Source organism: Macaca nemestrina, chromosome 15, assembly GCF_043159975.1.
Source record: "Macaca nemestrina isolate mMacNem1 chromosome 15, mMacNem.hap1, whole genome shotgun sequence".
Lineage (NCBI taxonomy): Eukaryota > Metazoa > Chordata > Mammalia > Primates > Cercopithecidae > Macaca > Macaca nemestrina.
In genome coordinates this window covers 35,425,246-35,444,888 of record NC_092139.1, presented here as the reverse complement: position 1 = coordinate 35,444,888, position 19,643 = coordinate 35,425,246, and the positions used below count along the sequence as shown (strand labels likewise).

The window sequence follows — 19,643 nt, the reverse complement described above, 5'->3', positions numbered from 1 at the left end:
TCCTTGCCACCTTCTAGAACCCATGGCAGTTGTGTGGAGGCACCTTACCCTGCCCTCTTCTCCACGGGCACCACCCCAGTTACCAAGATTTCAACACCCGGAGTCCTCCATTCTCAGGCCTTGCTCTTTTCTTCGTGAGATCCCTGTGCTCTCCTGGTGTGCTGAAAGGGAAAGACTAAGTTCAGGTAACAAGCTCAGGGAGGGTGTCTGCCTCAGCTGCCATTAGCAACATCACTGATAAAATTTTACAAGTCTGGGTAGGTTGAGGATGAGAAAATAATATTTGGGAGTTGGATTTCTGTAACTCCTTCAAATTTCAGTACCAAAAGTTGCTTCCTCTACCCGAGACCAAGAGCTGAAATCTCTCTTAACTAGGCCCATGAGAGCTGATCTGACCTCAGAGAATTTCATAATTTTAGAGTCTTAGAAACAGAGGGAAAGTGACTGGCATAGGTCTCGCAGTTGGCTATGGTATCAGTGCAAGGACCAGAATCCGGATCAACCAACCCTTAGTTTAGTGTTAGAGCTGCATGGTGTTGTGTGTTCATAAGAAGTCTACTGAAATATTTAGTGTTTTATAAGATTTCACATTTGTCCAGTTTTCCTTATTGTGAATACATTCTATTGCATAGCTGAAAATCTGGTTGAAAAAATTCTAGAAGTCATGAGATCATAATTTTGGAAGCCTAGAATCATAAATGCTTATAGCCTTGTAGTTTGGGTGTTAGAATAGCATAAAGGTAAAACCTGCTGTCTCTGGTGTAAACCCACCTTTGCTATTTGTGCCCTCGGGCAAGTTATTTAACCTTTCTAATCTGAAGCTCCTTCCTATGTGCAATCTTAATATGTTGGCTTCTAAGACTTAGAGTCTGTGAATCTTCAAATCTTAAATGTATCTAGTCATAGAGCAAGTTAAATGATTTGTAGCTTCTTCAGTGGAATTCATACCTCATCTTTTCATCTTTAATGGCCAAAGTGAAAAAGAAAGATTAAATGGCTTTCATCAATCCCATCCAACCATCCACTCATCCATCCATCCATCCATCCATCCATCCATCCATCCATCCATCCATCCATTCACTCATCCATCCACCCACCCATCCATCCATCTATCCATCCATCCACTCATCCATCCATCCATCCACTCATCCATCCATCCATCCATCCATCCATCCATCCATCCATCCATCCATCCATCTATCCATCCAAGCATGCATTCACTCATGAATTTGCACTGTCATTCAATCATGCATTTCCTTATGTGTGCATTTGTTAACCAATACCTAAAATATTCCTCTGTGGCAGGCTCTGGTTAGGCCTAGGCAGATGACTTCATCCTCAAGGAGCTTTCAGGCACCTACAGATGGCTTCCCACAATAATTATTTGTTTTCTCTGGGCTTTGTCAGTTCCCCCTACAGTGACAGTGTTCCAGTCTTCCACCTCCTCCAGCTTGGTGGCCGTTACTTGCCTTGTGCAAAGATTCTATCCACAAAACGTGCACCTCACCTGGCTAGAGGATTGCCATACACTCAAAGGTGCTGAGCAACCCACATTCAAGAAGAATGATGATGGGTCCTACACCCTGGAAAACCTGCTGCTGGTGAATGCATCAGTGCGGGGGCCTGAGCGGGTGCTTACCTGCATGGTGGAACATGAGGGACAGCCTCCCAAACGGGCCAACCTCATACTGTCCACAAGAGCCCACACTGCTTATAAGCCCATTGGGAGCACAGGTAAGTTCATGTCTTCTTCTATGAGCACCTGGGGTCACTTCTGTATCCTGAGTGGATTTCAGAAGGTACTGGGAGGAGGGAGAGCTTGATAATCAGTGAGATCTTATCCCACTTGAGAGTCTGCAATTCCTTAAATAACCGGAATGGTTTCTGGCCGGTGGATTCCTTTAAATCTGGCCATCCTGAAAGGTTCTTTAATTTCTGTGGAAAGAGTGATCTCCTGGCTCAATCTCCTTCAAAATTCCCAAGAGAGAGTTCAGCTTAGTACACTCACTACTGGTTGTCAGCAAGGCTGTCTTGTTTAAAATATTTGTTTCAGTTATATGGAGGCGAGCTTGCCAGCACATAAAACCTGCTTGCATGATGTCTGCTTCAATGGTAGAATAGGCTTTTCGACTTGATTCTTGCACAGGCACTTCACCCCTGTGTGCTTCAGTCTGCTTACCTGTAGATAGTGTCTAAAAAAGGTTCCTAATTCATCGTCTTTATGAAGATTAAATGAATTAATACATGTAAACTTTACATACGGTCTACAATAAATGTCAGCTAGTGATACCTATTATTTGAATTCAGGTAAGATTATTTTAAAATTTAGTTTCCAGTAGTTGCAGCTTTGTAAACTTAGGCAGTTGAGTCAATTACCTTCCCATAACCTCAGTTTACTCATCTAGAAAATGGTGCTAATGATACCAAACTCTTAAGATTGTAGCAAAGTTATATTAAATGACCACAGGCCTTTGGGACATGGAGCTGATTCTATTATACTTAGGTTTGTGCCTCTAAAGCCTTGCACAGTGGCTGATATGTGTCAGATATTCAAATCAGCATTTGTTGAGCCAAATTCAAGGTAAGGCTTATAGGTCAAGGTCAACTCTTATTTCCAAGAGAGAACTACAGAATCAGGTGCCACCTGCAAGTTCTGGAACTTCTTGACTACATGACCTCAGAGAAGGCATTTAAACTCACAGAGCCCCCATGTGATGGCTCCTTCTATCCTTTGGCATTTAGGTCCAGAGATGCCTGCCCTTATCTTTGTGGTTTTCCTCCTGGGCCTCAAGGTGCTGCTGGTGATGAGTTTCACAGCGACCTACATCTGCAGGAGGTGGAACCTGTGACAGGTGAGCATAGGATGGGCCTTAGTCTTCAGGAGTGGGTGACAGGCTGGCAAGAGGCTTACAGGGCAAGCCCACAAAGTCACTGGGGCCCTCAAGAGTGATCCAGCCTCAAGGGAAGGTTGTGAACACTCTTTATTTTCTCCAGATGTTTTTTGGGATTCCCAGAGTCTTTCAACTCCATGCATTGTGTAGTGCCTTGGAGGTGGAAAGGTTTCAAATTCCATTCTTTGGGACCCTGGAGATGGGGGGAGGGGGGATCCAAGGTGTAGTAGTGGTATGAATGTTGAGACCCAAACTCCAGAGTCCCCCAATACACCGTTACATGTTTCGATTTTCATATGATATATTTTGGGGATGCATAAGGAAAGTATTGCTAAAATCAATGAATAGAACCTATTCAAGGGACTTGGAGGTTCTGACTAGTGGCAAAGATGAAATGTGGATATGGGAGACAGTTTAGAATCCAGAAAGTGGCATTGGGGTGTAATGAGTAGGGGCTTTACTTGTGATCTGTGCCACGAATCCAGACCAAGCAGAATACCTGCCATATAGTAGGTGCTCAATAAATATTTGTGAAATTAATACATGAATAAACAAACACATGAATGAATGATTTTTTTTCTCTACAGCCCCTGCATGCCCTGTGATACATTACTTCCAGCCTTCTCGAAGGGGTTCAAGCGGGGAGAAGCTGCAAGGACTTATAGGTCACTAAAGACCCCTTTATTCCGTCCCTGCCACCCCCATCGCGGACACGCTCCCTTCCGCACACCCTCCTGATGTTCCTTCCCTCAGAGCTTTGGAGCTGAGTCAGGGACGGATTTTCTTCATAAGGATTCCAGGGATGTCTTGACCCTCATGTACTGAGCTTCAAATTGGCCCTGCTTCCACCCAAGAGAATTAAGCTGATCATTCTACCCTGGTCATGAACAATCCTTAATTTTCAGAGCAGTTTTTACTTTTGTGCAGGGTTTTTGAAGATATGATTTCATTTGAACACACATATATTTTGAAATCACTGGTAAGTTGCATAAGCATTTTTCTCTTCTGAAATGTACAGAAAAAATACAAGCAATACCCAAGGACCTACCATCCTATCTTTTAAAAATAGTAACATTTGCCATTATGATCTTCAGTTCTTTAAAAAAAAAAAAAACAAAAAAACACACTGTTCTGAATTTATCATTCTCAAGCATGATTTTATAACTTTATAACATATGTATAAATCCTTAAGCAATGTATAGTATTTTTACGTTTTTAACATTATATAAATGCTATGATACTGTACACAGCACTCTGGAACTTTATTTTTTATGCTTAACACAATTTGTGAGGTTTATTCCTGTTGATATGTGGAGCTACATTTTATTAATTTTGCACGGTTCTGTGGTCTTCTCTTGTAAGAATATGCCACAATTTATCAATTCTTCTCAAGACAGATTTTGAAGCTTCATTCAGTGTTTTGCTAGTACAACTTTGCAGCAAACATTCTTATATTTGTTTCCCTGGGCATGTGTGGGAGAGTCCGCCTTGTTCCTCTAGCTTGGTGCACAAAGCTGCAGTATTCGTATGATTTGGGAGCTTTTGTTATGTAAAAAAATTTCCAATTGTTGCTTAAGTTTTACTCTTTCCATTTATCCCTTTCATCTCGCTATGTCTGTCTCTCTCTCTCTCTCTGTGTGTGTGTATACATATATATATATATAATATTTTTGAATGTTTATTGCATTTTTAAAATAGATACCTTTTAGGAAGTTAAAGAGTTAAGGAGTTTTCCTTTTTTCTATGCTGATATTAACATATTTTAAAATCAAACAAAAGCAAAGAAATCACCAGCAGACTTGAATTATAAGAAATACTAGTGGACACCCTACAGGCACAAAGAAAATGACACCAGGTGTAAATCTGGATCCACACAAAAGAATGAAGAACAGAAAAAGTAAATAGATGCATAAATTTAAGACATTTAAACAAAACTCTATAGATGATAAGTGAATGTTTAAAACTAAAAATAATAATAATGCAATGTGGATGTTATGATAATAATGCATCAATATCATATAATACCTGAAACAATGGCACAAAGGCTGGGAGCGGGAATTGGATGTACATAGCCAGAGTATTCCTATACTATACATACAGTGGTATAAATATTGGGACTTCTTTTTCAGGATCACTGTATAATTTTATATTTTTCATGTTGTCTTTTATGCCATTTACAAACAGCTTTGTTTTTTTAATATAAACCTTGTGCATTTTTATTAAATTTATCTTTTCAAGACTTAAATGTAAGATCTGGAATTACAAAAAGAAGAAAACTTGGGAAAAGCTCTTCTGGACACTGGCTGAGGCAAAGACGGAGTCTCACTCCATCGCCCAGGCTGGGGTGCAGTGGCGTGATCTCAGCTCACTGCAACCTCCACCTCCCAGGTTCTAGCAATTCTCCTGCCTCAGTCTCCCAAGGAGCTGGGATTACAGGCACGCACCACATCTCGCTATATTTTTCTGGTGGTGTGTGTGCACACGTGTGTGTATGCATTACAGATGGTAGGAATCTTACGTGTTTTACAGGTGGTAGGAATCTTATCTTTTTTCTAGAAGGATTAATTATCCAGCACTCCCTGATGTTCACTGCCACCTTTGCTGTATAGCGAGTGTCTATAAATCTGTGGTTCCTTTCATGAGCTCTTTGTTCCGCTGATCTACTGGTCTAGCTCTCTGTCAATACAGGCAAATTAAATTGTGCTTCACTTTACTGCACTTCACAGATACTGCGTTTTTCGCAAATTGACGGTTTGTAGCAACCCTGCATCGAGCAAGTCTATTGGTGCCATGTTTCCAACAGCATGTGCCCAATCCATGTCTCTGTCACATTTTAGTAATTCTTGCAATATTTCAAATTATAATAATTATATCTGATATCTGTGATTAATGATATTTGATGTTATTATTGTAACAGTTTTGTAGCTCCACGAACCACATCCTTATGAAACAGCACACTTGATGGAAAAATGTCTTGTATGTTCTGAAGGCTCCACCTACTGGTCGTTCCCCCCTCTTGCTCCCTCTCCTCAGGCCTCCCCACTTACCCTGAGGCACAGGAAGACACAATAACCCGAAATTAGGCCAATTAATAACCCTGCAACCGCCTCTAAGTGCTCAAGTGAAAGCGAGAGTTACAAATCTCTCACTTTAAATCAAATCTAGAAATGATGAAGCTTAGTAAAAAAAGGCTTGTCCAAAGCTGAGACAGGCTGAAAGCTAGGCTTCTTGCACCGAACACGCAGCCAGCTGTGAATGCAAAGGAAAAGTTTTTGAAGGAAATTAAAAATACTACTCCAGTGAGCACATGAATGATAAGAAAGCAACACAAACTTATTGGTGATGTGGAGAAAATTTCAGTGGTCTTGATAGATGATGGAACTAGCCACAACATTCTCCTGCAATATCTCCAAGGTATGCTTGTATTTGACTTAGCATAGCTCTACAGTAAGTTTTGATATCTTTTGGGAAAATCATTTCACCCTTTCTTTTTTATTTATTTATTTATTTATTATTATTATACTTTAAGTTGTAGGGTACATGTGCATAACGTGCAGGTTTGTTACATATGTATACTTGTGCCATGTTGGTGTGCTGCACCCATCAACTCGTCATTTACATCAGGTATAACTCCCAATGCAATCCCTCCCCCTTCCCCCCTCCCCATGATAGGCCCCGGTGTGTGATGTTCCCCTTCCTGAGTCATTTCACCCTTTCTTATCCAAAACTGTTGTGACTATTCTTGGCCAAAATGCATTTTAGACTCACTTTATCAAGTTTCATGAAAAATCCTTTTAGATTTATTATTTGATTCCACGGAATTCATATATTATTTTGGAGACATTTACATATTTCCAGTATTGAGCCTTCCCATTTATGGGCGTAGTATACCTCTATTTATTTAGGTTTTCTTTTATGAAGTTCAGTTTACAATTTTACAGATTTTTTCTCTATAATGGTCTTATGCATCGTTAGTTAGAGACGGCTTTAATATTTTCTAGTTTATGGAATCCTTAAAATTTATTATTACTTTTTTCAGTGGTTGTTGACTACTGAATAGGATCGCAATTGAGTTTTGAACATTAATTTTATAGCTGGAAAGCTTATGAAATTCTCTTACTAGTGCTAATAGTATGGATATTCTTTCTATATATAACTCCCCCCCTTTTTTTTTAGATGGAGTCTTGCTTTGTTGCCCAGGCTGGAGTGCAGTGGTGTGATCTGGCTCACTGAAACCTCCGCCTCCCAGGTTCAAGCGATTCTCCTGTCTCAGCCTCCCAAGTAGTCGGGATTACAAGCGCATGCCACCACACCAGGAGACAGGGTTCCACTGTGTTGGCCAGGCTGGTAGTGAACTCCTGACCTCTAGTGATCTACCATTCTCACCTCCCAAAGTACTGGGATTACAGGTGTGAGCCACCGCACCTGGCCTTTATGTGTAACTCCTATGACATTCATCGAATGATCTAAATTAGTGTTTATCTTTGTCAAAGTTACATGTACACACTATTAAAGAGTCAAATAAATAGTTATATAAGTTTTACATACAAAAATTGGAGTCTCCCTAACATCCAACCATGTTCTATCTCCCAGAAGCAAGTATTCTCAACTTTTAATGGATTATCTTAGATTGTTACTGCCATATCTCATATAACATGTTTATATCACCACTTCTTCATTTTTCAGTAATAGGCATTATTTTTGACCTCCCATGATTGAAGATGGTAATATAATGCTCCATCATTGCTGATTTAATGCACACATGAACACTTTCTATTCCCCATCAACTGAATATGATTATATAGTAATTTGGGATACTTTAAGAGTCAATGTCTATATTGTAATAAGTGTTTGGATATTCCTTCCTTCCTTCCTTCCTTTCTTTTTTCTTTCTTTCGTTCTGAGATGGAGTCTCACTCTGTCGCCCAGGCTACAGTGCAATGGCATGATCTTGGCTCACTGCAACATCTGACCCCTGGGTTTAAGCAATTCTCCTGCCTCAGCCTCCCTAGTAGCTGGAATTATAGGCATGCACCACCATGGCCGGCTAATTTTTGTATTTTTAATAGAGATGGAGTTTCACCATGTTGGCCAGGCTGGTCTCAAACTCCTGACCTCAAATGATCCACCCACCTTGGCCTCCCAAAGTGCTGGGATTACAGACGTGAACCTCCCTGCCCAGCTGAACATTATTTCCAGCTGAGTCTGGTAATATTCCCAGCTTTTGCTTATGTTCAGTCTCTCCTGTGTATGTTTGTGTAATCAACACTATAGTCAAAATACAGACAATTCCATAACCATAAAGGTCTCCCTGGTGCTACCTCATTATAGTGATACCCACCCTCACCATACTAAGTCTGGCAAATGCTAATCTCTTCTATATCTCCATATTTTGACAATGTTATGTAAATGGGATCACACAGTATGCAACATTTTGAGTTTGAGTTTTTCACTCAACATAATGCCTTTGCGATCCTTACAAGTTGTTGCATATATAAATAATTTATTTTTTTATTGCTGAGTGGTATTTTATGTATGAATGCATACTGTTTGTTAGCCATTCACTTGTAAGACAAATTTGTCTTACACTGGTTGTTTCTAGGGTTTTGCTGTTACAAATAAATCTGCTACAAACATTTGTGCACAGTTTTTTGTGTGTACATAAGTTTTCATTTTTTCTGGGACAAATGCAAGGGAGTGCAATTGCTGGTTCATTTGTATAGCGAGTGTATGCTTAGTTCTTTTTAAGAAGTTGACAACCAGTTTTATAGAGTGGGTGTATTGTTTTACATTCCCACTTGCAATGCATTAGATATTCAGTTTCTCCGCATCCTAGCCAGCATTTGGTATTGTCACTATGTTTTACTATAACTGTTCTATTAGGTACATAGTAATAATATCTCACTATGATCTTAATTTGCATTTTCCTGATGGTTAGTGATGTAAGCATCTTTTCATGTATTTATTTTCTATCTGTATATCCTTTTTGGTAAAATATCTCTTTATGTCTTTCACCCATTGTGATATTGTGAAATATATATTTGGTCTCCAACCCTGTTTCCTGCCAAACAACTCCTAAAATCCTTAGACTCTCCAAAGAGATGTCTTTTTGTGTCCTAATGAATTGACTGATGGCTGGGAGCACCTACGTAGCTTCAGGATGGGGACTGGTCACCTGAAAGACCAATTTTTACAGACAGACAGGGGACCTGAAGAGTAAGCTGATCAAATGACTTAATCAATCTTGCCGACATCATGAAGCTTCTGTAAAAACCCAAAAGGACTGGATTCAGAGAGCTTCTGGACAGCTGAACACATGCAAGTTCCTGAAAAGTGCTGCACCTGCGGAGGTCATGGAAGCTCCGTGTCCCTTCCCCGTTCCTGTCCCTATGCATCTCTTCATCTATATCCTTTATAATAAACCGGTACACTCAGTGTTTCCTTGAGTTCTGTGGGCCACTCTAGCAAATTAATTAAACCCAAGGAAGAGGTCATGAGATCTCTGATTTATAGCCAATGAGTCAGAAGCACATTCCTTGCAATTGGCATTGAAAGTGGGGAGAAGTTCCATGGGACTGAGTGCTCATCCCCGTGGTATCTGATGTTACCTCCAGATAGATAGCATCAGATTAGAATTGGATTGAGGACACCCAGCTGGTGTCTGCTGCAGAATTGATTGCTTGCTGGTTCGGTGGGGGGAAGAAATCTCCCACATTTGGTCACAGAAGTCTTCTGCGTTGATTGTTGCTGTATGAGTGCAGAGGAAAAACAGTTTGAGTTTTCCCACCTTTAGCCACTTGTAATGGAAGTTTTTGTCTTGTTTTGTTGTTTTTAACTGTTGAGTTTTGAGAGCGATATCCTAGATTTGAACCCTTTGTCAGATGTGTGGTTTGCAATATTTTCGCCTGGTCAGTAGCTTTGTTTTCATCCTTAACATGGTATTTTGGAGAGTGAAAGTTTTAAATTTTGATGAAATCCAATTTACCAATTTTTAAAATTGATCATGCTTTTGATGTAAGGTCTAAGAATCTGTCATCGGGCCGGGCACGGTGGCTCACGCCTGTAATCCCAGCACTTTGGGAGGCCGAGGTGGGTGGATCACGGGGTCAGGGGTTCGAGACCAGCTTGACCAACATGGTGAAACCGCATCTCTACTAAAAATACAAAAATTAGCTTGGCGTGGCGGTGGGCGCCTGTAATCCCAGCTACTCAGGAGACTGAGGCAGGAGAATTGCTTGAACCCGGGAGGCAGAGGTTGCAGTGAGCCGAGATCGCACCACTGTACTCCAGCCTGGGCAAAAAAGCGAGACTCCATCCAAAAAAAAAAAAAGAATCTGTCATCAAGCCCTGGATCCTGAAGATTTTCTCCTAAATGTTTTGTAGTTTTATGTTTTATCTTTGAACCTATGATCTATTTTGAGATGATTTTTGTGTAAGGTATGGTATGAGGTTTAGGTTGAGGTTCATTTTTTGTTTATGGATATCTAGGACCTTTTGTTGAAAAGACTTTTTCACTTGCGGAATCAATCTTTCCTCCATTGAACTGTTTTTGCCACTTTGAAAAATCAACTGTCTGTACTTGTATGGGGCTGTTTCTAGGTTTTCTATTCTGTACTATTGATCTATGTGTCTGTTCCTCCACCAATATCACAAAGTTTTGATTACTACATCTTTGTCATGTCTTAAAATCAGGTACATTGATTCCTTCCATTTTATTCTGTTTTGACTTTTTTAGTTCTCTTTTTTACCCTTTGTTCATATAAATTTAAAAAGTCTTATGTATATTTACAAAAATATGTCTAGAAATCTGATAGAAATTGTGTTAAACCTATATATCAGTTTGGATATAATTGACATTTTTATTATGCTGAGGCTCCCAGTCCATGGATACAGCATGTCTCCCTGTGATGGTTAATTTTAGGTGTCAACTTGATGAGTTAAGGGATAGCCAGATAGCTGGCAAAACTTTATTTCTGGGTGTGTCTCTGAGGATGTTTCTGGAAGAGACTGGTGTTCGAATCAGTGGACTGAGTAAGGAAGATCTGCCCTCTTCTAGTGAGGATGGGCGACATTCAATCAGTTAAGAGCCTGGATACAACAAAAAGGCAGAGGAAAGGTGAATTCGCTCTTTCTTCTGGAGCTGGGACACCAATCTTCTGCCCTTGGATATCAGAACTCCAGGTTATCTGGCCACTGGACTCCAAGACTTATACAAGTGCTATGAGATTCCCCGGTCCCAATCTCTACCTCTGTAGAGTCTGAGGCCTTCAGCCTCTGACTGACAGATATGCCAGCAGCTCTTCTGGTTCTCAAATGCGGGCTGAGCCACTCCATCAGCTTCTCAGGTTCTCCAACTTGCTGACAGCATATCGTGGAACCTCTTGGCCTCCATGATCTCACACGAGTCAATTCCCATAGTAAATCCTGCCTCATCCATCTATTGATATACATATCAATAGATATATATAAATCACATCTCATCCATCTATTGATATATATATATCCTATTGGTTCTGTTTCTCTGGAGAATGCTGACTAATACATTCCTCTTTATTTGAATCTTCTTTGATTTCTTTCATCAGTGTTTGCAATTTTCAGCATGCAAGTCTTATACGTGTTTTGTTAAATTTGTACCTATTTCATTTTTGAGCAATTTAAATGGTATTATATTTTAAATTTTGGTTTTCATGGGTTTATTGCTAGTATATAGAATTAAAGTTAACTTGGCTGGGCGTGGTAATCCAAGAACTTTGGGAGGCCAAGGCGGCTGGATTACCTGAGGTCAGGAGATTGAGACCAGCCTGGCCAACATGGTGAAACCCCGTCTCTGCTAAAAATACAAAAATCAGTTGGGCATGGTGGCATGCACCCGTAGTCCCAGTTACTCGGGAGACTGAGGCTGGAGAATCGCTTGAACCCGGGAGTCGGAGGTTGTGGTGAGCCAAGATCGTACCACTGCACTCCAACCTGGGTGACAGAGCAAAACTCCATCTGAAAAAAAAGAATTAAAGTTAACTTTTTGCATGTTGATCATGTAGTCTGTCACCATTCTGAACTCATTTATCAGTTCTAAGAGTCTCTTCTGTAGATTCTGTAGAATTTCCCATGAAGGCTGTTATGCCATCTACAAATAGAGACAGTTTTATTTCTTTCTTTCTGATATGTATGCCCTTTATTTCCTTTTCTAGCCTTATTGCCCTGGCTAGGACTTCCAGTGCTATACTCAATAAAAGTGGTGAGAGAGGAAGAAACACTGTGACTGAGAAGTCATGGTGAGGCCAGGGCCTGTCACTACCACTGCTGCCACCGAACATCAGAGAAAGTCAAAAGGAACTTCAAGCGCCAAACACTGAGCCTTATCTAAAAGCCAAAAATAATTGCCCAAATCTACCCAAAAGAATGTTATCAATCATGCTATTTTGCCTGTTGAAGCATAAGGCCCATCAGCATTAAGCTCCAGGCCAGACCAGACAATACAAGGTCCCAGAAGCCTAAGTTGGAGCCACTAAAACTGGGCAGAAGGCTGATTTCAGGATGTGTTTCTTCTAATACAAACCATAAGCCTCCCGCGGTAGTTGACAGCGGCACAAAGCTGGATCATTCACCATGAAGAACTGTCAAGAAAACTCATGGGGTCACTTAATGCACAAGATTTGAAGACTACAAAGCAGCAGTTAACATATCAAGGAATGCTAAGTGTACAGACTCCATAGGAAATACCTGCACTGAAAACTAATCTTTGGTTAGCTTTCTGAAAGAGATTAATGAAAAGAATTTGCCTCATACCTTGTCAGACCCTGAGAGGAAGCCAGATTCTCAATTATGTACCATAAAGAAGTTAAAGAATAACTTTCATAATTGAACCAAGAGCAATTTGGTTCCTAAACAAGCCGTGGCAGATATTGAGTGACTAGTGCTGCCATGAAAGACAAGAGTTAATAAACAATTTGTTAGAGAAACACAAGTCAAGTTTCTATCAGTAAAGCCATAGCAACTCTCTCAAGGAGATCTTGCAAGACTGGGAGAAAAGACCCCAAAACAGTTCCCTTTGTCTTTGTTCAGACCCTTAGTAGGACTCAAGCATTAAAAAAAAAATAAAAAAATAAAAAAATTAATGGTCGAGGGTACAAAGGTTAATAGGGTTAATTATTAAAAACCATGGATAAGTTAGTGAACAGGAAGTAAAACATATCAAAACCAAGACATACTCCAGTTTGTTTCAGGGAGGATATAGTAACAGACATTTCAACATTAAGCAAAATCAGCAGTCCATTCAACCTTGTTTTGGACCTTGGTCATGTGCACTGCAAAAATCAAAAGCCACAAGCCAGAGGCCTAGTTTGACAGTTGGCAGCTTAAATTCAGTCATTCTCAGCATTCATGGCATAAGAGCAAATGGAACTAATGGGAACAAATGCCACAATAGCTTACAACACAAAGCACAGGCGTTGGACTTCCAGTTGAAAAAGGCTCTTCCATTTTCTAAACAAGAGAGCTCCCCAAACTCAAGCTGGTGACACAATCATGAAGCGAAAAGGAGTCTCAAAAGGGACCCAAATGAATCCAAATACTGAAAAGAAGACAATAGCAGAGGATCAAAGGAAACAACTGGAAGAATAACAGAAATCAAAGGGGAAAATCTGTTAGTGGTCTCCTATAACACATAAAACAGAAAGAAAAATAATAGAGAAAATAAATATGCTGGAAGAGCACTGAAAAAGAAGAGGAAGAAAAGAAAGAACAGCTTCAACTACTCAATAAAACTAATAACACTCTGACAGAATATGTGCTCATTGAAAGGGGTGTGGTTTTTAATGAAATATTTGCCATATTGTCCAGTATTCCTGAGGTCAAAGAACTGCTAAATTCTGGTTCTACAAAGCAAAGTTGTTAGCCAGTAAAGGCACCTACGATGCTATTGGGCTATATGAAAAGGCCATTAAAAAGGGGGCAATACCAACACAAGTGTTACAGGAAGTTGTTCTTAATATTTTTCAAGATCCAAACAAAACCGTGGAAGGAATTACCTCTTTTTAGTTGCTAAGACTGATATGACATCAACAGAAGAGTTGGCCAAGAAGATGGAATCTGGAAAGTCTTGTTCCTTTCCAAAACACAAACAAACAAAAAACAAAGCAACAGGTTACAGCAACACTCCCAATAATGAAGGCATAACAGGATAATCATCCTGGTATCAAATTGTAGATCGCTCTAACCCTGGAATCAGTGAAGTGGCAGAATTGCAAGACATGGAACTTATCACTCCTGTATGGTATTCGGTGGAGATGAAACAAGCAGTATCCAACTAGCTGGAAAGGCTGCAGGAATGCAGTTTAGTAGTGACTTCCCTTGACGAGCTATTAGGAGTGAAAGAAACACAGCATTTTATATTTTATAAAAGTGAGATTTGCCTGTAACATTAGAGTTTCAAATCCTTGAATCATAATTTCTGGAGGCTTTTTTTTTTTTTAAAGGTGTTTTAGACCCTCTGAGCTAAGAAATGCCCTTGTTCAAGTGACCTGGAAAAGAATGTATAATAGGGAGGCATAATGGATGCAGAAGGTTATGTATGGCCTCTCAGGATTTCAAGTAATTCACTTGGCTTACTCAGGTTTTCTATACCCACAGGAAAGTCTTTGGTATATGTGTTTAAGACCCGTAGTTTGCCACAGTTTTAGAGCGTACATAAATTTCAAACTATTGAGAATGAATTTATCCCATAAGTACGGTAAAAATTTGTACTTTGGTGATGTACTTTAACCCCAACATAGTTCTTTTTTATATTAGAAGGTTGGTGCCACAGTATGATGGTCTTTCCTTTCTGCATCCACCTTAGCAGGGAGGGTAAGTCCTTTCAGGGTGGAAGAACTGAGCTTTCACGCTGGCTTGCCAGGCTAGATGGGACATAACAGACCACCTGGTTCAAATTTCCTCACTTGCAGATTAATTTGTACTAGGTTTGTCTTTGCTCAGAGCCTGCAAATGACATTTATGTATGATCTTTGATTTCTGTCACAGTATCCCTGTAGATGAAGCGTAATCCTTTCTGTGCCAGGTCTCCTGGAATGAAATGCAATCTTGAATTGGGGTGGTCATCTGGCTCTTTTGGTTTATATTCAAACCTAATTTTGCATTTAGTATTCAGAAATGCTCAAAGTAAAAACAAAAGGGGCAAGAGAGAGAGATGAGGAGGAGAAAGGGGTGAGGACACTGCTTCTTCATTTCAGTGCTTTGATCTGCCAGGGGACAGTGGCCTGAGAAGGCAATGCAAGTCCTGGAGACTGTTATAAGTTCTTTTATCTGAGCAACTGCTCTACGAAAGGTAAAATCAGAGTCATCATAGTAATATAATATATAGAAAACCCTGGTCAAGATATTTTAAATTTTAACTTTGTGAATATTTAAGTATTATCCTTTAAACAATCATTAGCATTTTGTTTATTCTTGCTTTTAAAAAAAGAGTGATGAGAGAAAACCTTCTTGTCTCTATCCTACCTAGGGAGAAAGACTTCAATCTTTCACCATTAAGTATGTTAGCTGTAGCATTTTGTTTTTGTAGATGTTCTTTCTTTAAAAAAATTTTAGTTGACACATAATAATTATATATATTTCTGGTGCACAGAGTGATATTTTGAAATATGCATATGAAGTATAATGATCAAATTAGGGTAATTAGGATATCCCGCATTTCAAACATTTATCATTTCTTTGTGTTGGGAACATTCAAAATTCCTTCTACTAGCTTTTTAAAAAATGCAATAACTTATAGTTTACCATATGCACCCTACAGTGCTGTGGAACATCAGAACTCATTTTTCATATCTAGCTGAAATTTGTAACCATTCACAAACTTCTCTGTATCCTCCCTACCCCTCTGCCCTTCCAGCCTCTGATAACTGTAACTCTCTACTTCTATGGGCTCCTTTTTTTTTTTTAAGCTCCCACATATAAGTAAGGACACGTGGTATTTGTCTTTCTGTGCCTGACTTATTTTACTTAACAATGTCCTCCAGGCTCATCTATGTTGCTACAAATGACAGGATTTCTTTCTTTTTTTTTTTTTTAATGGCTGAGTAGTATTCTATTGTGCATATAATACCATATTTTTTCATTCATTCATCTGTTGATGAACATTTAGGTTGATTCCACACCTTTACAATAGTGAATAGTGCTGCAATAAACATGAGCATCCCTTTGAGAAACTGATTTCCTTTCCTTTGGATAAATACCCAGTAGTAGGATTCCTGGATTGTATGGTAGTTCTATTTTTAGTTTTTACAGAAGTCTTTATACTACTTTCAATAATGGTTCTACTAGTTTACATTCCCACCAACAGTGTGTAAGAATTTCCCTTTCTTCACATCCTTGCTAGCATTTGTTATTTTTTGTCTTTTTGATAATAACCAATCTTAGCTGGGGGGAGATAATCTCATTGTGGTTTTGACTTGCATTTCCTCATGATCAGTGATGTTGAACATCTTTTCCTATATTTGTTGCCCATTTATTTGTATGCCTTCTTTTGAGAAATGTCTAGTTAGATAATTTGCCCACTTTTAAATTCGGTTATTTGTTTTTTGGTTAAGTTGTTTGAGTTCTTTGTGTATTCTGAATATCAGTCCCTTGTTGGGTGAATAGTTTGCAAACTTTTCTCCCATTCTGCAAGTTGTCTCCTCACTCTGCTGATTGTTTTCTTTGCTGTACAGTAGTTTTTTAGTTTGATATAGTCCTATTTGTCTGTTTTGTTGCCTTGTTGCCTGTGCTTTTGAAGTCTTAGCCATAAAATCTATAGCTATAACAATGCCCTGAAGCAGTTCCTCTATATTTTCTTCTAGTAGTTTTGCAGCTTCAGGTCTTACATTTAAGTCTTTAATCCATTTTCAGTTGATTGTTGTGTATGGTAAGAGACAAAGGTCTAGTTTCATTCTTCAGCATATGGATATCCAATTATTCTGGCACCATTTATTGAGAAGATATCCTTTCTCTGATATATGTTTTAGGTGCCTTTGTTGAATGTCAGATGAATGCACAGATTTGTCTCTGGGTTTTCTATTCTGTTTCATTAGCTTATGTGTCTATATGCCAGTACCATGCTGTCTTGGTAACTGCAGCTTTATAGTATGTTTTGAAGTAAGGTAGTGTGATATCTCTAGCTTTGATTTTTTTGCTCAGCATTGCTTTGGCTATGTGGGATCTTTTGTGGTTCCATACAAATTTTAGGATTTTTTTTTCTATGTCTGTGAAGAATGTCATTGGTATTTTGATAGGCATTGCATTGAATCTGTGGATTGTTTTGGGTAGTATGATCATTTTAACAATATCAGCTCTTACAATCCATGAGCATGGGATGTTCTTCCACTATTTTGTGTTCTCTTAAATTTCTTTCATCAGTATTTTGTAGTTTTTATTGTGGAGGTCTTTCACCTCCTTGGTTAAATGTATTCCTAGATATTTTATTTTATTTTTATAGCTATTGAAAATGTGATTGCTTTTTAAATGTGTTCTTCAGCTATTTATTGTTGATGTATAAAATACTACTAATTTTAATGTTGATTTTGCATCCTGCGACTTTACTGAATTTGTTTATTAGTTCTAAGAGATTTTTTGGTGGAGTCTCTAGTTTTTTTCTATATATAAGATCATGTCATCTGCAAAGAGGGACAATTTGACTTTTTCTTTTCCAGTTTGGATCGTTTATTTCTTTCTTCTTCTTGATCATTCTGATTAGGACTTCCACTACTATACTGAATAGGAGTGGTCAAAGTAGGCATCTTTGCCTTGTTCCAGTGCATAGAGAAAGAAAGGCTCTTGGTTTTCTCCATTCAGTAGCTGTGGGTTTGTTATATATGGTCTTTATTATGTTGAGATATGTTCTTTCTGTGCCTAATTTGTTAAGAGTCAGCTTTTATTTTGAAGGGATACTGAATTTTATTAAATCCTTTTTTCTGCATCTATTGAGATGATCACATGTTTTCTGTCTTTCATTCTGCTGCTATGATGTATCACATTTATTAATTTGTGTGTGTTGAACCATCCTTGCATCCCTAGGATAAATTTTATTTGATCAAGATGTATTATCTTTTTGATGTGTTATTGGATTGGCTTACTAGTATTTTGCTGAGGATTTTTGCATCTATGTTAATCAGGGATATTGCCTGTAGTTTTCTTTTTTGTTGTTTCCTTGTCTGGTTTTGGTATCAGGGTAATGCTGGTCTCATAGAACGAGTTAGGAAAAATTCCCCTTTCAATTTTTTTTGAGCAGTTTATGAAGAATTAATGTTAGTTTGTTATAAGTTTGGTAGGATTTAGCAGTAAAGCTGTTTGGTCCTGGGCTTTTCTTTGTTGGGAGAGTTTTTTATTACTGGTTCAATCTTGTTACTTGTTACTGGTATGTTCAGATTTTCTGTTCCTTTCTGGTTCAATCTTGGTGTGTTGTATATGTCCAGGCATTTATCTATTTCCTCTAGGTTTCCAATTTGTTAGCATATAATTGTTCATAATAGTCTATGATGATCCTTTGTATTTCTGTGGTATCAGTTGTAATGTCTCCTTTTTCATTTGAGGATCCAGTCTCACTCCCCTACATATGGCTTGCCAATTATCCCAGCACCATATGTTGAATAGGGTATCCTTTCTCTACTTATGTGTTTTTGTTTGCTATGTCAAAGATCAGTTGGCTGTAAGTATTTGGCTTTATTTCTGGGGTCTCTATTCTGTTACATTGGTCTATGTGTTTATTTTTATACCAGTACCATGACCATTTTACCTCTTTTATGTTTTTTGACTTAAAGTCTATTTTGCCTAATATAAATAGAGCTACTCCTACCTGCTTTTGGTTTCTATTTGTGTAAAATATATTTTTTCATCCCATCAGTTTCAATCTATGTGTCTTTACAGGTGAAGTGAATTTCTTGTAAGCAGCCTGTAGTTGTGTCTTATCTTTTTTATCCATTCAGCTAGTCTGTGTCTTTTAACTGGATATGTAAACTGTTTACATTCAAGGTTGTTATTGATAGGTGAGGATGTACTCCTGTCATTTTCTTATTAGTTTTTGATTGACTTGTACATCCTTTGTTTTTTCTTCCTTTCTTATTGGTTACTTTTGTGATTTGGTGGTTTTCTGTAGTGACAACATTTTATTTCTTTCTTTTGTTTTTTCATTTATCTGCTCTACCAGTGATGTTTATACTTTTGTGTGTTTTCATGATGGTAGACATCTTCCTTTAACTTCCAAATGTAGAATTCCCTTAAGCAGCTTGGGTCTTGAGAGGTGAGTGAGATCCAGTGTGAATTTTCTCCCTGAAACAATGTAGTCACATGAACTCCAGGCAGCTCCCATACTAGGCTTATGGCCTGTAAGGGCCAAGAGGTTCTCCTGTGGCTAACATTATAGGTGTCCACGGTAAGAATGTGCATCACGGTGAATCTCTTGCTTACCATTTTCCCACAATGGGGAGTTCTTCCTGGAACTGAGCTGATCCCAGCCAGGCCAACTGCTCTCTTCCCTTTCCTTCAGTGCCTCAGAGGGTTCCTGTCACTTCTCTGATGAATTCCAATATTTTCTCTTAGACACTCTATTCAATATGTGGTTGTCCATTCTCTGTTTTGATCTTTCTTTGTGAAAGAGGTGAGTGTTGGGCATCTCTAGTCAGCCATGATGTCTCCTTGGTAGATGTTATTTATCACGTTGAGAAAGTTCCTCTATAATATCTAGCTTTCTGAGTTTTTAATCATGAAAGGGTGTAGAATTTTGTC

General features: G+C 38.7%; 1 long non-coding RNA gene and 1 gene segment (V, D, J or C); one reads left to right on the top strand and one right to left on the bottom strand.

The window, feature by feature from the left end:
* The window catches only part of LOC105481632 (tyrosine-protein phosphatase non-receptor type substrate 1-like), a 127,791-nt gene extending 124,177 nt beyond the window's left edge, over positions 1 to 3,614 (top strand). Inside the window, 3 exon segments of the C gene segment in view lie at positions 1,408 to 1,734; positions 2,743 to 2,852; positions 3,479 to 3,614. Of these exon segments, the coding sequence occupies positions 1,408 to 1,734; positions 2,743 to 2,849 (434 nt within the window).
* The window catches only part of LOC105481631 (uncharacterized), a 60,007-nt gene that overhangs the window by 4,340 nt on the left and 36,024 nt on the right, over positions 1 to 19,643 (bottom strand). Inside the window, exons 3-5 of one of the 5 annotated variants that reach the window (XR_011613473.1) lie at positions 13,919 to 13,995; positions 508 to 6,140; positions 49 to 161 (exon numbers count right to left, since the gene is read on the bottom strand). This is a non-coding gene — a long non-coding RNA (uncharacterized lncRNA). Of the gene's footprint in view, positions 1 to 48; positions 6,141 to 13,918; positions 13,996 to 19,643 lie in introns of all 5 variants that reach the window. The other 4 variants (XR_011613471.1, XR_987054.3, XR_011613472.1 and 1 more) reach the window with 4 other exon arrangements.